The following is a 20,617-nucleotide window of genomic DNA, read 5'->3' as shown; positions in this document are numbered from 1 at the left end:
TGAATAGCAGCAACTAAAAGGTACCAAAGTGGGTGCTTCAACTTAAACGTATGAAAAATGAAAGGCTTCCATTACAAGTGGGTTGAGTGATGTGATTATGAATTCTCAACTCTCAAGCGGAAGGTCACCCAGCCTTGACTCTCACTAAAGACCAAGTGCCAATTACATTTTAAAATATGGAGAAAGAGATTTTTTTGTGTTTACCTTTCTTTTAGCATTTTTGTCATGATGAGCATGATAAGAAATTATGCATCTCTAGTTCCTACATGGAGAGATTTTATTTTCAGATCTTTTTTTTTTTTTTCAAATACTAGATGTATTGAATAGCAGTGCGTGGTTTCTGACCTAACAGTCACAATCTGACCGGGGTCCAGGTGCACGCCGTTCATCTGGGCAATGAAAATGGCAGCCACAGCCTCATACAGAGCAGTTCCGTCCATGTTGATGGTGGCACCAACTGGGAGCACGAAACGAGTGACTCTTTTGTCAATTCCCAAATTCTCCTCCAGACAGCGGAAAGTAACAGGCAATGTGCCGGCGCTGAGAGTAAAAACATGATATGTTTAGGTTATCAGTTTGGATATTCAAACACGTAAGTATTCAAAAGTCAATGAGCTTTAATCCTGACCTTGATGCAGTGCCAAGAGCAGTGATCCAGGCCTGGAAAATACCCAAGAAGAATTTGAAAGGATTTTTCCTGACGATGATAAAATAGATACTAGGCAGGAAGATTGCTCCATGAATGATGAGGCCAACAATCACAGTGACCATGTACATTCCCAGTTGCCTGGCCACCACTTCCAAGTCCTTTATGGAGATGATCTTACCACAGATCAGGCAGGCGATACCAAAGGGAGAATACCTGGCAAAAGCAAACGAGGCTTAGATGACACACCAAAAATAGTTTCAACGCATTTTAAACAAAATACAATGGAAGATAAGCACCAAAATATTTTAAAATCAGCCTTTTTTTTCTGCAATACTAACCACATGATCATGATGACAAGTTTCATCACAATCTCATTGAGAATGTTGAAGAATTCAATCATCAGTCTGGCCCTCTCTCCCATCTTGCCCATGCAGATGCCAAACGCAATAAAGAAGCCAATCAGACCTGTTAGGGAAAGTCACACAGCTGTCAGAGTTTGACAATGAATGTGGACAGGAGAGGGAATTGGAATCAGACACAAGCATGTTATCACTATCAGACTTTGTAAGTTAATACAGACCCAGGACATTCATTCCACTCTTGAACTGCAGGGACTTTTTCGTGACAAACTGAGGCTCCTTGGTAATATTTGCCAACAGGCCCTCCATTGTGGTGGCATTGACATCTTCCTCGATAACCACCTCCACCTTTTTGGTCACCGTCTGGATCTGAGGTGGAAATTCAACGTTCAGTGATTATCTGGATGATTGCTACTGTATGAGAAATGTACACACAGTACATATATATTCTCACTCTCACATTTATTGATCTCATTCTCCGTCCACTGCCAATTTTGCATGACTAAAGGTAACTTTTTGGTTTAATTTTAAAGCCTCCTTATAAGGACTAATTCCTTTAGTGTAACTTCCTTTGGCAGTTATCTGTGCAGGTGCACAGAGCTGTCGTCATGACTGGCAGGCATGAAATCTCCCTGGCAAAGCGGAAGCAAAAACGTGACTCTTGATAGCCCTCGACCATCCGATCACAAAGTAATATCGTTTATTTTTTTGTTTTGTTTTTTTACTGGTAAAAATTCTGAAAACCATATTATATACATCAAATAAAAGAACTAGCTTCAGTATGTGTGTTAATATTATTTATTATTTAACATCACTTTAATTCAAAATAGTTTTCCTCAATTTCAAGCCACGCACATACTGCCAATCACAGATTCAACCAGCAGGCAGGCATGTTGTTTGAACTAACCATTTTCCATAGTCCATTTTCTGATTGAATTGATGATCGAGTATTGTTTTTTGTTTTTTTCCAAACTAGCTGATTGCTGATTGACCCCAAAAATCCCGATTGAGTAAAGCCTTTTTTTTTCTTTTTAATAAATCGTAAATAGGTTATTTAAATAGACATATTGCTCCATCTTGTGATCGGATGAATGTTCGGTATTTATTTATTTATTTATTTTTAACTCGCTGATTGGTGATGGCCCCCAAACTCCTGATCATGTAAAAGCCTAAAAGCTACAATTTCAGTTGACAAGAATCATGAATGTTTTTTTTTTGTTGGCTATTAATAAGCTTCTGAAATTGGAAGAAAATAACATTAGAGAGCAAGAGAGGGAGAAAGTTCTGTAGTTCTCCTATTTTCTAGCCTACCTATGTATGTGGTTGTTGTTTTTTTCATAATAAAAATTGCACAGTTTTTTTTTTTCTACTACTGTTTCAGAGGATGCTCTATTTACTGAGAAAGTGGCTTCCCCATGACTGTTCTAATCGATATCTTTATAATTTTGTGGTTTTCCCTCTGAAGAAACTCATAGTAAGCCAATCCAATATCAGCACTAATGTTTGTGTTTGTAGGTCAGCTGGGGTACGCTCCAGCTCACCCACATCACAGGACAGAATTAGCGGGAGAAAACACATATGGATGGATGTTTTTGCCTCCCGACATTATTGCCTTACCTGCTGGAAACACGCCTGCACCAGGTTCTCTGGGAACAGGTTCCTGATCAGATCAAAGAAGGCATCCAAGCTAGACACATCATCATTCCTCTCTCCCTGTCCAAGATTCTCCTTCAGTTTGGGGTTTCCAGGGTGGATGACCAACACTAGGATGACTCCCAAAATGGCAGCGATAATAGTGGTGGTCATGTAGTAGACCATTGCTCTGGTCCCGAGACGACCACTCGATTTGGCATCCAAACCAGCCAGTCCTGCAGTCGGACAAAGACAGTATGTGTGCTCACCTTTTCATTCCTAAAATATGAATGCTGAATCGCTTTTGACTTGTTGTGCACATAAAGAGTCTATATTTCTTCATTTTCATTTCATCAAATAGCATATCACCAGCCACAGCTGTATGTGCATATGCATACTTTAATTTGATCCTAAATTTTAACTGTATCGCATAATCTTACCTGATACAGTGCACTAGTAGATTGTAAACACAAAAGGTTATAAATAGCACATGATCTGACAAGTCAAAACTGAGCACTTCTATTTTTGTAAAGGTAGAATTTCCAACACAACAATATTGGGCCTTATCAATTAGTGAGGTTGCTGTACATCTATTGAAGTATTGAAGTAAAGTGCCTGACAACTGATAAATCAGTCATACAACCATTTACAATAGATCATGTACAATATGTATTAAAATTTCAACAGTGCACTATATTTCATATTTGGCATACCTGTGATTAAACTGGAGATAATAAGAGGCAGGATTAACATCTTCAGCATTCTCATGAGGATATCTCCAGGAAAGGCAATGACCATGACTATGTCTGGGTGAATTGGGGAGGCAACACGGAGCAACATCCCTGACACTGCTCCTAAGATTACACCTGAAGTAGACAGACAAAGAAATATTTGTGAGAAAAAAAGCCATATTAAAATTATCAATATTTTCCTGCATAAAGTATAATCTGCACAAGTCATTGTCATGCTACCGTCACAAAGGAAGTGACAAGCACCGATGAGCACACAATGGGGGGCTGAAAGGAACACACTGACAGGCTGGAGTTACACGAACGGCATTGTTGGCGGTTCTTCTGAAGGGAGAATTATGTTGACTGACTGGCGAGTATAATGGCACATACGCAACACTGTTACCTCAGTAACTGCAGCCTGGGATGTCAAGTGGCAAAGCAATAAAACACAAGTCATTTTCGGTGTGCTTGGTGGTTGGTTGAGTTCGTTTAGTATGATATATATATATAAATACATATATAAAATCCATTTTAATCATTTGTATAGTTTATTATTATTATTTTTTTTACCTCCATTATTTACTATTATTTATTACTACCTTGAAAATAGTGAAATTTGTACGTGTTCACTCTGTCAGCTATGGGGTTTGGCTTTCGGGTCGTCCTATCTCACCATGACAGAAGCCGCCCTCTATAGCCCCCACTAACCCAGTGCCGCACTTCCTCCTCTTCAACCTCTCCTGGCAAAGATCACACTGCCCAAGTGGATGTTTTATAACACACTGGAAAGAAAAGCCTCCCATCTTTTGTAAGCTGTCCTCAATCCATCTTCCAGTGTAGCGGCGTCCTGTGGACTCCTGACATGCAAGTGTTTTTGGATGGCACTTGATTTCCTGTGCTTTCTGCTTTCTTTTTGGCACATTTGCAAGATCCCCATTCAGGCTTTTAAGCGCCTCGTGACGAGATTATCAGTGATGCAGCGATCTCACTCCTTTTGTGAGCGTACTGCCAAGCAGTGGCGGGGCACTCGAGTCACATGATTTGAGCCCAATTGAAAACTTCTGAAAGACTCGACTTGACTTAAACCTGGAGTAGAAATCGAGTAGAACTGAGTCTTGCCTGCTTATAGCTGACAATCATCATTTATAACATGAAAATAGTTTTTCATTTTTTAGAGAAACATTTTTTGCCCACACCAAAAAACAGAACTTTGTTTTCTGTGAGAACCGCCTGCCCTGTCACTGTAAAGGTGCCCTTGAGAACTGCAGTTGGTGACCCCTGCTGGTATAGTATATGATAACTTGTTACGTCCAGATTGTTCTAGATATTAAAAAAAATAAAAATAAATTAAAAAAATCGCAAGTCTGATGGCACATACAGGTTGAAAATTAACAAAAATGGCAGATATCCAATTGGTGCTTTCCACTCGTCACATCGCCAATCCTTTCATAACAGACTGAGCGAGAATGTCTTTGCGTGACTGATGAATATTACCGCGACGTATGTATGAAGTGTTGATGGCCAACGTGTGGTGCAATTCACAATCGCACTCGCAGTTCCTGGCTGCCTTTGTCTAAATGCATAAGCCGCTAATGACTGCACTTCAACTGGCTCAGTCCAGGGCCATAGCTAGTCTTTTGGATGCTCAAGGAAATGTATTTTTATTTTTATTTAACCTTTATTTAACCAAGTAAAATGTTTGAGAAATAATTCTAATTTACAAACATGACCTGGACAAGAAGCCCAAACAGAGCACATACATTCCAATACAAATAAAACAACAAAGCACAACATAATTATAAAAAAGAGGAGAAGGTCACAACAAGAACAGGTGTCAACTACAATTTCTTGAATCACCTCCCTGTGCTATAGTTCAGCTTTGACAAAAGTTTAATTATGACCACCTTGTCTTTTTTTTTTTTTTTTTATGTAATCAGTTAAAATAGCCTACTAATATTTGCAGGCCAAATGTTTTTAATATAATTTTTTATCATATGGGGAATTAAAAATATATATATATATATATATATACAGTATATATATATATATAATATACAACTCTCGGTTGCTCATTTTACTTTTATAGGTATAAATATACTTTTTTTTTGTACTATGAGCACTGAAAAAAAAAAATTCTTACCACGTGATATACTGTATGTGAGATGCCATGACTTAATTCGATTAGTGTGAAAAGTTGTTTGATATTTTTCCTCCAGTACCTTGAGACTTATGACTTCCACCTGTTTGTCCAAACTGGGATGAATGTACACATGCGTGCACAAATAATCACATTATGCAACCATGCATTTACAACCTGGAGTATGTTCACGTATACATGAAGGTGGCGTGGGACAGCCAACATAGTTGTCAAACACAATAATGCAAATGCCATGTGTGTCTCCAGGCCTTACATTCTTGCATCGCTGCCCTTTCCTAGTGTCAAGACAAATCCTTGTTGCAGTGAGCCTTTGTAATCACAATAGTTGTTATGCACCACCAGAGACTGTTTGGGTGACTGGGCGGATGTTTTAGAGCACTTATAATTGCAACAGGTGGCAAGGATGGGAGAAAGGTCAGAACAGCCAGTCATCTCACTGTCTGGTGCATCGAAACAGAGCAGATGGCTGCTCCCATTTCATATAGCTACCGGAATAGAGAGATGATCAGCACGAAACAAAAACAGGAGGAAAAGACGTCTTCAATACTGACCAAGGACGGTGAGTGTGAGCAGAAGGTTCTTGAACAGCTTGGAGCAGATTCTGGCACATTTGGACTGAGGCCGGGCCTCTATTGGCTCCAGGTGACTCTCATGCATCCTCACCTCCACTTGTTTCGGCATACTGTTGGCACTGTGAAACACAGATACACAAGACAATTAAAGTGCACCATCCTTGAACTAAAAAACGCTCACCTTACACTTACAGCATCAGTAATTATTAATTGCAAGTTTGTCATATCACTTCACTTTGTGAAGTAAAGCAGAAATCAAATCATTTGCCTTTTGTGAAGAACTCTAATACAAATCTCGATACATTTAGAGAGAAAACAGCAACTGTTAAGCCAACCAAGTGTGATGTGGAACTGTCATTCCCATATTACCCGTCATGGTTGCTATGGCAGCCAGCAGATGGAAGCTGACGACAATCTGCTGCCTGTAAAGTTGCAGTCTCTTGAGATGATGCTTTAAACACTTGAGCCAATTTATTAAAAGCAGATTCCTAATGCTCTCTAGTGTAGCTTTTCGTGATGGGTAGGACACTGTATTCAATGTAGTTGGTTTGGGGAAAAAACAGGCCTCATCTGCAAGTTTTGCAATACAAACATAATACAAAATATGTTCTCTATATTTGAATCAACAATGCACTTCACGATGTGCGCTTTTCGTTATTTAAAGGCAATGTGAGTTTACAGTGTTGGGACAATTATCCTTGGGTGAATAACACAAAATTGTGGCTGTCACATGGATTTAGTGATGAGAAGTCAGACTCAAAGTAGACTACTCTTTCTTTTCCCATACAATTTCCATACAATTGCACAATGAGGGAAATTAGTCACGCAAGCGTATTCATTAAATGAGAAATAATTTCCGGAGGCAGCGCAGAATATCTTCCTGCACTTTCATTGTGTGAATGTGATAATAAGAGTGCAAGTGTATTGCTACTTTTTTTTTCAAAGAAAGAAAGAGACGGAAAGGATTGTTCTGACAGGAGATGGAAATGTCTTTTGGCCCTACTTTCCTGCCCAGAGCTTTTCTAGTTCAAATGGTAAATGGTACTTCATTTATATAGCGCTTTTTCACCTTACAAGGCCTTCAAAGCGTTTTACATTTAACTACTCATTCACCTACTGATGCCACAGCACCAGGAGCAACTGGGGGGTTCAGTATCTTGCTCAAAGATATATCCTTAAGTAAGATATCATTTCTTAAATTTAACCTAAATTTGCTTATTTTGCTTTGACAAGTTATTTTCACTTAAAATAAAATTGTCAGACAAAATAATTCTGCTTATTTTAAGATATATATTACTTATTTTATTTGATGAAGCAGTCTTGGCATTGAGTGTTAATAGCCAGTTTTAAGTACATTGAGGCTTAAAACAAACATTTTACACATTTTATGATGGCTAACCAACAACAAAGGGGTTTCATAAGTTGAATTGTCTTATTTTAATAATTTGCATAATTTAGTAATAAAATAAATGGAAAAATGAAAACAATCAGACAAAAGTACAATATAGCTCTTTATTGTAAGCATTTTTTCCTCGTAAAACTCAGTTTAGTTTGCACTACAATCTCCGTGGTCTAGTGGTTGAGTGTCTGCCTGGGAGACTGGGACTTTGTGGGTTCAATCCCTGGCTGGGTCATGCCAAAGACAATAAAAATAGAACTTGTTACCTCCCTGCTTGACACTCCGACTAGGTTGGCCAACTGTGAATGAAGATGTATGCAAATTAAGAAAATATTTCTATATATTAAAGCATGAAAAAAATCAATAATTTATTTTTTGTCTAAAAATACTATTTTCAAGACCGTTGTGGTTGTAGTAGTATTATTATATCATTTTTCTAAATCTTACAGGTAAATTAAAGTAAAAAAATATTGTCCTGTTGGCAGATAATTTTGCTTATTTGAAGTGCTACTTTTCTTATTTTACTATATTTTTTTTCTTAAATTTTCTACTGTCCTTTTTGCAGCGTACTTCGGTGTGGGATGGGATCAAACCCACAGCCTCTGGCTTGCAAGACTACCACTCTACCACAGAGCCATGCCCCCCCTTTTGTAGGGTGGAGTTTTTTTTGTAGATGGGTGCAATTATAATATGCGTTTGCGTGGGAGTAAATTCTGTAACTTGAGGTGTGCGGTCTACATGGTTGAAGCATAATGGGAATGGTTATTATTTTATTTTATTTTATTTTATTTTATTTTATTTTATTTTATTTTATTTTATTTTATTTTATTTTATTTTATTCTATTCTACTCGGCTCTACACCAAAAACAGGGTGTCTCTACTGCCACAACCCGAGAGCCCCTCCTCACCTCGCCAGTGACGTCATGTTACAGCGACCGTTGATAGCGTCCACTGTACACACTGACAAAAACAATGCAGAGTGCAGATGGATTGTTGTACCTGGTGTTTGTTGTTAATATTAAAAAGGTTTGGACCTCCTGAAAAGTCGAGGTATTGATCTGCTTGGATGCCATTCTTTTTCCTCTCTTCATCGTTTGTTGTTAATGGTGGCTGTTTTCTCGGGGTGGTGGTTTGCGAAGCACATTGATGACGAATCATTCAAATCATTCACATCACATTTTAGAACTGGATGACTTGTTTTAGAACCACAAAGGAGTAGGGCGCAAAAAAAACCTAGTAGAGTAGAGCCAAGAGACAAGATTTGTCGGTGGATACTGAGCTTTTATAAGGAACTGCAAGAAGATCTTCTCTTACGGATGATGTTGGCCACTGCAAAGTGGCTCTCACACCTTCAACCCCTGATCATGCGTCTTTGTGTGGCAATCACCCAGCCAACGTCTGTCTGTATCTGCCAAATACTCCAAAATTGCGTCACACCACCTGCGCCACAAGTTAGACCTGGTTTCATTTGGTCTAAAGTGTCACCTACTTTCTGCCACCAAATTGCCAGGTGCGCTAGGGCCATTTAATAAAAACGCTCGCTGTCTGCTGGATTGCCTAGCGAGGCGCAGCGCATTCTGCTAAATTTTCAAACACAGTAAACTAGACTTGCCTTGACACAAAATTGCACCTGTCTCCAAAAAATAGGGTCCCCAAATGTTGCCATTCATCTGCAATAATCTCATCTCAATTTTAGCAGGGACCGACTGTTGAGAAGGAATTATGTGACACTGACATTTGACCTGATCGCTGGGGTTCAGGGCTGAAATGAATGTCTCAGTATTATTTTGTTGTCCTTGTACCCACCCCCAGCGGCTGACTGTGTTGTGTCATATCTTCATCTGTGAAATGAAAGACTTATAAACTACGATCCTGTCAAATTTTCCTTTTCATTGTGGGGGCTGTTCAAAAGGATTTTTATGGTCTATATTTTTTGCCAAACTACAGTGATCTCCTCCATATTCTCGATAAAACATTCACAAATTCACAGTTTTCTTTTTGCACCCTTGTCACACTGTTATGTGTGGAAAAACGTTCCTATCTGTGATTTTCCTTCATGCGTCGCTGTAACAAACATGTTGTCAGGTGTGCGGTCTTGTGTTTATCTATGATGTCATCAGTATTTGCGCTCTCGCATGAGCATGAACACAACACTTGGTCGATAAAAAAGGTCTGCACTTCACCATTAGCCTTTCAATATTCGTTGAGCACAATTTCTCCATCACCTGAATGTCTGCACACCTTTAGCTTAGCATGTAGCCTGCCCATATGTTATCCACCTTGGTTACGGCAGCTAACGGCTACTTCATCTGCTCGGCCGCAGTTCTTAAAAAGCTTGCCGGATATTTTTCAGAAGTGATAGAACTGCCTGTGGAAGGCAAAATATATATATTTTTTTAATTAAAAAAAAGCTATGGTACAGGAAGTGAGCTTTTTCAATGTTGAAAAGACAAAAAACATTTTCACAGTCATGTTATGTAATCTTTGCGTGTCCCGTAACTTTTGCACCAATGTTGCCCTCATGGTGCCCATGAAAAGGCCTGCACTGCCTGGAGTTGTGAAATATAAGCTCCTTCATACAGAATACAGTAGGCTCTGAATTCTACATACAAATAATCGCAGCAGGAAAAACAAAAACAAAAGATGGTGTTGGGAAGCCAACAAAAACGTGACGTTTGCTTCATTCAGTATGCTTCAGGGAAAGCTAAGTTGTATTTTTTAAATTGAAGCAATGTTTGGAAATGTTTGGATTTTAAATGCAACCAAAGTGTGTATAGTATCATAGTTTGTGATGTTTGTTATGATAATCCCATTAATGTGAGCACCAATTATTCACAGAAATTCGCTATTCGGGTTATGGCTATGTTTTGCTTGTTCCTTCTCCGCAACTCATGGAGGCGTCTGTACTGTAGTTACTAATTATAACACACAAACACACACATCTCCTCAAGCTTTGTGTATTTCTGTGAGATTGACTATAGGAAGACCACCTGGGCAGCTTGCAGGCACACAGATGGACGTTGCGATCTCCTCTTATTAACTTCAAAGTGAAGTGTGAAATACAGAATGAACATGCAAACAGACGGCAAAGCATTCCCATTAGACTCCACCTCGGCTTTTTTTTTTTTTCATACATCAGACAATGAAAGCTGAATTAGTGAAAGTACCAAAAAATTGTTGGAAAATGAGTTGAAAAATGAGCAAGCAGTACTGCAGAATCCCTGTCCACAAGAGTGATGAGGAGTTAATTAAATTGTTTCACACTTGTCTCCCGGCCACATTATTTTTAGCACTGAGGAGAGAGGAAGCACATGTTAAATGTCATGGAGGTCGGATATTATTCTGTCATGAGACTCATTAGAACCCTTTTCACCAAGACACATGAACTTGCAAAAAAGTATGCACATTGAAAACATAATTTATAACTTAGGCACATTTTGAGTAGTTGTTGCTTCTTTAAAAATTAAAAAAAAAATAGATTTGTTGAATGGGCATCATATAGCTGAAATATGTTGGTTGTGATGGAAAATATCTTGTTGTTTTTTGTTTTTGTTTAGTTTTTATATAAATTGAATATAAGTCATGCAATGGATCTAACAGTTTTGTGAAATTCAATCCTTTGTACCATATTTTGGCATATTCAAACTAATTGTCGTGAGCCACACACATGCTTTCCCTCATCATATTATGGTGATATACATATACACCACAAATTAATAACTAGTTTTTAAACCAGAAGTGAAGGATAAGAGTTTGCTCAACTATTTTTGAAATTACTGTAAAATGGAATTTGGTAACAAGAAAATGCTTGTAATATCTCAACGTCATTATTTATCATGCATCACAATTGGAAATTTTGGTACAGATTTTAGCAAACTTCACAAAAGTTGACTTCATTTGCGGCAAGCAAGAGCTGTCCCCTGGGCCTTGAGTTTGGCACATTCTTAACCTTTCTAATTACCTCTGAATTTAGCACTGAAGTGTAAGTATATAACGATTTTGGGTCAAAATGAAAAACAGACATTTGTACTCCATTCAATATCTTGTGGCCCATCTTTGTGCCATTTCTTCCTAGACATTATTAGTAGTAGTAGTAGTAGTAGTAGTAGTAGTAGTAGTTGTAGTAGTTGTAGTAGTAGTAGTAGTAGTAGTAGTAGTAGTATTACTACTACAAATATTGGACGTTATGATTCATTTTGGACAGTTCATACAATATAGAGTATACTGTATATTAGGCAATAAATACTGTATCAGAATGTTTTTTTTTAAAATATTGCCTGCTCTATTTGTCATTAATTTGATATTTATTTTACTTACTATAATATTTATTAATTTATTTTTTGTGATACATTTTAGTTCTACCTTCCTTTGGTTATTGCATTAGAGATTTTTATTCCATGTACATACAGCACATTGTGTGCAGCAATGGTTGTTTTAAAGTGCTTTATAAATCAAATCCAGTTGAGTTGAGTTGAAAAGAGTCGGCAAATGTTAGTTCGACAAATCTGAAAAACTTAAACAAGGTTATGGGAGGTTTATATATTTGATTATCGTGACACACTTTCTAAACAATAAAGTCTAGATCAGTAAAGTCCTGAGACAATCGTTTAACTTGATGTGGTAAATAAATCTGTCATGGGTATTATTAGCCATTCACAGAACCTCATAAATCAGTTATGTTATGCACAGGTGCGCACACACACAGAAACACACACACACACACATGGGGAGTGAGGGGGCGGGGGGATTGACTGTCTCAGGTGGGTAAATCAATTAATCTTGGCTGAGATCTTAGTCAGATTAATTGTACACGGTAATGAAGCCAAGAATGAATTAATAGTGATCTGAATCAAGCAGCTACAATGCTTTGAAAGCTCCTCATCATTAAAGCTCAAAACGACAGCACCAACTCACCCCTGACCTTTCTGAATGTGTAAATACCAAATGGACTTACTTCATTTCAGGTGGAGTTGCAGTAAGACTATATACATTGACCAGGGTCACTTCTCCAGCTTTGGTATTCAAAATAGCCAATCACTCTCTGTAAAATCACGAGTGCTCCATGCATGGAAGAAAAGTAGTGCGGCAGATGATAGGGTCCCAAGTATGGCTGTTGGCTGCGGCCAGCATAGATGTGCTGGTGGCTCTCAGCTGTCCACCGGCAACTCCTGAGCATCCACAGAGCACAAGTCCACTTGGATCAGATCACAGAACAAGCCACTGCAAGGGACCACCTGAATTGGCCATCCTGACGTCTGCAGACACCCACCCACCCCGAAGCTAAGCCCCCACCTCCTGACTCCACTACCAGCACTGCATGCCAAACACACACACACACACATAAAATAAATAAAAAATAAAAATGTGGAGGATAGAAATTAATATCCAAGCTTACGAGTACAATCCCTGGGACCCTCCATTCCCCGGACTCTGTAATCCCCACTCCCAGTCTGATCCACCTCTGTGGAAAATGGCAATAATGATGCCCACTAATGGCTCAATATGCAGAGCTTTACAAATAGACGTTTTGCTGGGAAAGGACGATTTAACATCAGCGGTGTTGGACGGCAGATGGGTGTTCGTGCTTATAGTTCTCAGTGGTTATGCAACTATATGCAATGTTATGTATGTACGGTGTAAGGCAAAATATATATATTGTAGGGGTGTAAAAAACATTCTAAAATGGAAAATAGTTTTTTATTTTTTATTTAAAAGATTTGAGTGCATTGAAGTGAAGTATATCGAGATGCATATCAAATCGTCTTTTATTGAAGAGATATATCTTAGAAGGAAATGGCACATTTACAGTACTGACAATTTAATCCAAATGTATGTAAAAAGACCACAAAGAAGTCATTGCGTCATACCCTCTCGAACAGAGCCACACTATATCGAATCAAATCGTTGTCCTACTGTGTCGAACTGATTGAATCGTTCCACTTTGAAATATAGCAAGATATGTATTGAAATGTTTTTGAATGGATTAAAATCAGTGAGGTATATCGAGATACATCTCAAATCGTCTTTAATTGAAGAAATATATCTTAGAAGGAAATGGCATATTTACTGTACTGACAATTTAATTCAAATGTATGTAAAAAGACCACAAAAAAGTCATTGCGTCATACCCTCTGAAACACAGCCGCACCATATCGAGTCGTTGTCCTACTGAGTGGAATCAAATGAATCGTTACACTTCGAAATATATTGAAATACGTATCAAATCATCTTTGATTTAGGGGAATATCTCTGAAGGAAATTGCACATTTACTGTACTGGCAATTTCATTTAAATATAAATGTCTTGAACTGAGCAGTACCATATTGAACCGAATCGAAACGTTCCACTTTCAAATCGAATCATCCTTGAAACGTTTTTCACACCGCACATACCGAAAACCATATCAAATCATCTTTTGTGGAGCGATGCACACCCCTAATATAAAGGTTATAAAAAGATTACGGCACTTGAAGGTAAACCATCAAATCATGTCTTTGTAAGTAGCCCCAGAGCACAAATGACCATCATGATTCATCTGAGGACGGACGGAGTCAAGCTGATTTCTTTCTCGTCTCCCAGCAGCATGGGACGTCGCAAAGCATTCAACAGTATCACATTATTCTAATTAGGGAAATGTGTTGGAAAACTATTTCCTCTTCAAACAAATGGCCGGCTGCGCAACAAAAGCCAGTGGAATTTCATCCTTGTCGGCAAATGTTGTATCGTGAGAAATCACTCATCCTTAATCCAGTGACATGTCATACCTATTTAAAAGGCTCTCTCAGAAAAAATGTAGCATTTTTTATATGAGAGTCGGGGTAGAGAGAGGAAGGGGTTACTGTGATCCCACCACCTCCTCTCAGCCAAAAGAGGGGCCTGAGAGGGGCAGGCGGAGGCGGCCATCCTTGCTCTTGGCTGCTACCATGTGAAGCTCTCTGTTTCCTCTCGCTTCCTTTTGAGGGGCTTTGTTTCGCAAGCAAACAGTGGAAGTGGCCCCAAGTTGCCCGGCCAAGCACTGCATCCAAACTGGCAGGGCTGAGAAAAAAACAGAGGGAGGGGGGCGGGGTTCAAATTGGAATATAAGAATATAGCGAGAGGGGAGGGCAACGGGCATGCTGGTTCTTTCAGGCGGCTGATGTCATTGCTGTGCCCACCGTGGGAGAGCAGCGGCGGGACCAAGACACCCCTTTCTCTTCCTCCACAAACTTTTTTTTTTTTTGCCAAGATGAATGAATCTTTCAGAAGCCGCGGCTCATTGTGAGCCGTAATCGACGGCGATTATCCCGATTTTATGCTGCCTTCCCAGTGAGTGGAGGTTCCCTGAGTGCTGGCTTTGAGGGCTGCTGCGATGCAGCCAGGACCACAAGGGGTTGTCCTGGCAACACTTTGCAGCTTAGAAAGAAGGGGATGAAGGGGAAGGAGGACGCTCTCAGCCACACAAATACACACAGCTCACAAACATTAGCATACGCCACCGGGGCCACGATCTAAGGATGGGGTACAACATAACGCGATAGCAAATTGCATTCATATAAAAGATTAATTAGATTATAAATATGTCTGTTATATGTTATCGCAAAAATCTTTGATTACATAACTGACTAATATGTTTGCATTAAAGTTAGGTTGTGCGAGTGTGTGTGTCAATTGTCAAAAACGCTTCTGAAAAACAAGCAGAAGATGTAAATGACAATACACATTTCCCACTTGCGTCTCTGGGGCCCAATGGCCGTTCTCATGACTGGAGCATCACAATATAATGTGAGGTAAAGACAACTGGAGCCGGGCCAGGCTCCGGATATATCTGGCCCCATTGGGCCTCACAGCTACTTTGTTATGTAGTGGGAAGAAACGGGCTCACGCATTCTGGCTGCCTGGGAGCTGTGAAAAAGAAAAATGAAGCCCTCAGCAAACACTTCGGGCTGTGCGCTGCATAGGAAGTGGGAGATGAATTCCAACGTTTGAAGAAAGAGAGGCTTTGTCGTTATGTCTTTTAATTACACTTCCTACTCAAATATGTTTTCCAGTCAACATGGTGAAAAGTAGCTTTAGTTTTGAAAGTCTGGTTGATTCCATTTGCAGCTGTGAGTCATTTCGATCGGCACTTAATATATACTGTGTATGAAACCAATAAGAAAGAGTTCTTCTTACGCAAATATAACAGTAATCTGGATCATCATAACTGTATTAATTAAGGAATACAGTATTCTTATTATTGGGATTGTTTACAGTGCACACTGATTACACCATTTCTAATATGCTGCTAAAATACAACTACAGTAATAAACAGTGTTGTTGTTTTTTTTGCTAACAATCCACAGTATACTTTGCATACGTCACCCTCAAACTAGTAACTCATGGGAATGATTTTGGAGGTACAAAGTGGGACGTTTTTGTATTGAAATCATTTTATGCTTGTTTAAAAAAAACATTGGTTGTACTTTACAAACTGTAAAGTTGACTATGACTCCATAAGCAGCATTGTCACCTTAAAGTGTTTCATAGCCTGTTTTTGTCCTTGTTACTTCAAGTGTGGCCATAGAAACAGTTACATTGGAATTTGACAATAAGATGATCATTTTCAATATTCTTCCATTTTCGACCGCAGTGTTCCCTCACTTTTTGACTGGTGAAACGTTCCAAACCTCGCCCAACATGGCAAGGGTTGAAATTTGGGATTTTCGGTTCTTTTAAAAACGCTTGCACCGTTCTAAATTAAACTTTTGAAATGTGAAATGTATAACAAATACCAAGTTGCTGATTATAAGCTGCTTACATAAATTAATGTGAGCGGCTGCACACTCCGTTTACCCGGCAGCAAATGAGGACAACGGAACTTTAGCTTAATAGCTAGTTTTTATTTTAAATCTTAAAATAGTTGACTTTAACCAGAAAACAGGTTACAAATTTCACAAATGAAAATCCGTACATGTATTGCGAAGTAGCGAGACAACACTGTAGTATCTCTAGGGCAATTCCAGACTTATGAAATTCTACTCATAGTGGACAGATAGATGTCACTTTCAAATGAAAAAGAGAGGATGGCAAGAACACAGAACATTATTTTTTCCTCAACCAAGGCTTATTTAAACAGATGACAAAATGACGGATGTCCACCAATATTGTCTTTATAATATTGTCGTCATCCTGCCTGTGATCAGTGTCTACCATTCCACTGTCATGACAAACTACCACTTGTGACTTCTTTTAAGATTTTGAGCAGGGGCAAGAATTCAGTACCATGGTCAGTGACCACCTAGTGCTGAAGGAGCTCACCATCTGTCTTGAGGAAAACAAAAGAAGCCAAAGATTTCGAGCACAGACTCCTTGTTCAAGCCACAATCATCAAATGCAGAAACTTCCAATTTGTCATGACTGAACATTACATAACCATGTTTCATTACTTTCATTCCATTTTTACCATCCAATCCCCCAATCAGGCTGCGTCTCATGCTGGCGACGTACGACTGATCAGTATTTCTCTGCCTGTCAGCATCCTCTAAGTTTTCTCTTTGTTTCCCTTTGTGTTGATAATGAGGCAGTCATTAGTGACGGAGCCTCTGGGAATCCTGAGGCTCGTGTTGTAGTCTGTATAAGGTCTCTCAGATGTGACCAGTTCAGCTCTAATTACGTGCTAACGGCCTATTATGCTGGAGAGGGTTCGGGATAGACTGAATTGGATAATTCCCATTCATCTCCATGAAGTAGCAGAGATACTACAGTTTGAAATGTAATCCAACCACGGCCCTCTTCACTACTGTTTCGACGGTTAAGTGATTTCCAATGATTGTCCGCACATCCCTTTACTGCACATTGCATTTCTTACACTCTCTTTTATTGTGGTTCTTGTTGAAGTAGAATTCCACTTGTAATAGGCATGTTTTTACAGGATGTTCTTCGAAAACGTGTCCCCCCATCTGACTCCCTCCCAATCCGAACTACCATCAATCTCCAACTGCAGCACAGATGAAAGGCCAGTGGAGAAACGAAGATCATCCATATTCATGGTTACTTTCTCTCAACACTGTGGAGGGCTTCCGCACCTACTGCCGGCGTCCTCATCTCTCATCTCTTCCTTAAAGCTATGCGGCTGATCATGCAAATACAAAGCAGCGTTGCTATCATTAGCAAAAGGCACATCTGTTAAACAGGTCTGGATAGATGGCAGCACGCAGCTTCTGATGGCTTCGGCCCATTCCCCACAGGAGCTCATTAAATCAGCTCGTAAGGCAGGACCACCCCACCCCCTGCTACAGCACCAATATTATCCACCGCATAGCTGAGAGGGGAATGGCAGAGGATGAGGGAGAGGTGTATAGTAGAGAGAGGGAACGGTAGGCAGGATAAAATATAAAGATAGATGAGCAGCCGTGCATGGAGGAAAGGGACTAATAAAGCGGGGAGGGCAGAAGGTGTGGCTGCTTGTAACAGCCATAAGTGACGTCAGATGGAAGCAATCACTAGAAGTATCTCGTATGCACATTTCATGGAGAGAGTCTTTGTTATCAGGTAATCTGTCGACTACGTAAAGAGCTGACAGCTGTGTTGGGCAGCTCCGCCTGTGAAATGGCATTACTGCGCAAATCACATTTCATACATCGATAGGCTCACCTGCCGATAGCAAAAATAGACACACGGAAACATCACATGCCTTTACACGCACTGTCTCACAAATTTCCTGCACATTAACGTGTAATTGCAGGCAGTCGCACACAAAAACAACACAGTCGGCCATTGTCATAAATCTTCGGCGGTCCTAGCTCCGAGGCAGGGGTGCGAGGTCTCGGCGTCATTTGGGATTTGCCAATAAGAAGACTAAGGAGAATGGATGTTCTCTCACTGATTAAACAGCAAAGTCTGTTGGGAGTGAGCAGCGCCAGCAGCAGTAGCAATGCCAGCCTCTCCTTACACTAACCCACACAAAGAGCATTCCGACACACACATCATCACATCGGTCACTTAAGACTGCGATCCCCATGGAGCTCACACACACCTTGTTTGAACATGACAAACTCAATTAAAACACGATGAACATATTCACTGGAATAGCCACAAATAATATTCAATCATCTACTGTTTCTGTTTCCTGTGAGACTCCTCAGGTCCATAATTTTCCACCACCAAAGCTGTATCATTAAGTCTTGAACTCTGGCGCGTAGCGTGGTCGAATTGTGCGAATGGGTGGGCATATTTAGAAATTGTAGTTTTAACCGTTGTGGGTGTGAACACAGTGGAAAGATATCGACACATGCAAAGCACGTATATAAGAAACTGTGAGCAGACCTTCACGGGTAGATGATGGACAGTGGAGTTTGCCAAGGGTGATTGCAGTACACTGCTGTGAAGCGGGCACTTGGAGGCCAATGGGACGATTTGAACAAAAATTTAATAAATAAGATAATGATTAGAGATGGGAGAGCACCAATACCAGGTATAGGTATTGGGCTGATACCAGGCTTTATTTAAAAAAAAAGTGTCGGTGCTCGCGACAGCGGCCAACGCCAGTATTGTTTTTCCTGTGTGAAAACTACTAGTGGTATCAGTACTTGGTATCAGTGACTACTCAAACCAGTATCAGTCTGAAAAAAGTGTTATCAAACATCCTTGATAATAATAATAATAATTTGCTTTTTTTTTCCTTCCCAGAAAAAAAAAAAATAAATAAAAATAATAATAATTTGCTCAATGAATTGATTTGTACAATAATTCAGAGGCTGTTGTCATATTTATAAATGAAACATGATGACATTCACGCATACCGTGGAGCTTAGAATCTTTCTGTCTGCACCTCAATCACATTCACCAAAATCACGCTACACTACCTGTGCCATTTCTTAGACCTGGTTTAGCCTACTTAAACCCACCAATTGCCAGGTCCACCGGGGATGCGTCAAAGGAAACATCCTTTGCCAAATTCCCAAAACTTCGAAAAAATTCCTTAACAAGGCAAGCCTGGCAAGCCACATCCACTTTTTTGAACAAAAAAAAGTGGGTCTGGTCCCTCGGTCATTGAAAGCGATTTCAGCCAGGCTCAAAACAAACCGTGCAATCAAATTTGTTTATTTACTGTGAGGCATTCGTCGTGAGCAACGTCCTCTTCGGCCCCGGAAGTCTATCCTCACACGTGTCTTCAGGTTTTTGCCGCAACAACGACATCAGCCATTCACTACTGTCTCTCTTTGAGTAGCCATGTTGAATGTATTCACAGACTTACATATGCATATTATATATGTCATATGTACGTCCATGTGTTTACTACTCTTCCACACATCCCGCTTCTATGCCATCACGTCCATTCTTCGCTGATTGGATCTTTTCACTATCTATTTGGGAAAGTTTGCCCCGCCTCAGAAATGCGCTGGATGCCAACAGTGACCGGACTCATCCGCTGGTTACAGCAATGAGTCCGGTTTCCAGACTTAAGCAAGGCTTGCACTGGCACGGAAATCAAGATACGCCATTGTTTTTACGTTTAAGTGCAGCTACGCTGTCGAGAAGTAGCTCTCAAAACTCAAGTCACTGGAATTAATTAGCTAAATCCATGAAAAGCATTCCTCAGCATATTCTCCCTGTTCCGCTCATCTCCGTCACGGCTAAATCCCCAGAGCTCGCTTGCCTTAACCTACTCAGATGGTAAAGCCCCTTCAGTGGAAGCTTACAACATAAATTCCACGAAATCCTGGCTGAATCATCGCAGTGACAAACCAGGATTTTCTGTGACGTCGCAATGAATTACCCCTAACCTAAAAGATAATTTGTAAATTAATAAAAAAGTAATTGTGACTTCTTTGTAAATCATAAAAACAAATTGGGCAAATTTACAAAAAAAAACACAGGTTTGTTGTTATGTGTCCGACAGATCTTTTGGTTAAAACAACCGCTCTAGAATGGTATGCGTTTTCCACCAATATATATTGGTGATTGGGCCAACTGATACAAATTGGTCTTTCTGACCAAGATATTGGTTAGGCTGACTTTTTTTCAAAAAAAGCACCACTGATTGTCACACCCACTTAAATGGAGCGAAATTCATTCTCCACATTGAGGGAGCGGTGATCAGCAGCAGTGGCCGCGCTTGGGAATCATTTGATGATCTAACCCCCCAATTCCAAACCAT

The 20,617-nt window shown here is 39.8% G+C and overlaps 1 protein-coding gene across 3 annotated transcripts in view; it reads right to left on the bottom strand.

The window, feature by feature from the left end:
• The window catches only part of LOC144053275 (excitatory amino acid transporter 2-like), a 36,383-nt gene that overhangs the window by 9,257 nt on the left and 6,509 nt on the right, over window positions 1-20,617 (bottom strand). The window contains exons 1-8 of one of the 3 annotated variants that reach the window (XM_077567565.1): window positions 12,455-12,716; window positions 6,081-6,220; window positions 3,354-3,506; window positions 2,626-2,876; window positions 1,230-1,377; window positions 988-1,114; window positions 629-862; window positions 346-540 (exon numbers count right to left, since the gene is read on the bottom strand). In XM_077567565.1, coding sequence (XP_077423691.1) covers window positions 346-540; window positions 629-862; window positions 988-1,114; window positions 1,230-1,377; window positions 2,626-2,876; window positions 3,354-3,506; window positions 6,081-6,220; window positions 12,455-12,459 — 1,253 coding nt within the window. In that variant the 5' untranslated portion in view covers window positions 12,460-12,716. Of the gene's footprint in view, window positions 1-345; window positions 541-628; window positions 863-987; window positions 1,115-1,229; window positions 1,378-2,625; window positions 2,877-3,353; window positions 3,507-6,080; window positions 6,221-12,454; window positions 12,717-20,617 lie in introns of those variants that run through there. The other 2 variants (XM_077567567.1, XM_077567566.1) reach the window with 2 other exon arrangements.

This window comes from Vanacampus margaritifer, chromosome 6, assembly GCF_051991255.1.
Source record: "Vanacampus margaritifer isolate UIUO_Vmar chromosome 6, RoL_Vmar_1.0, whole genome shotgun sequence".
In the NCBI taxonomy this organism is placed as follows: Eukaryota; Metazoa; Chordata; class Actinopteri; order Syngnathiformes; family Syngnathidae; genus Vanacampus; species Vanacampus margaritifer.
This window is presented reverse-complemented; position numbering and strand designations above follow the sequence as displayed.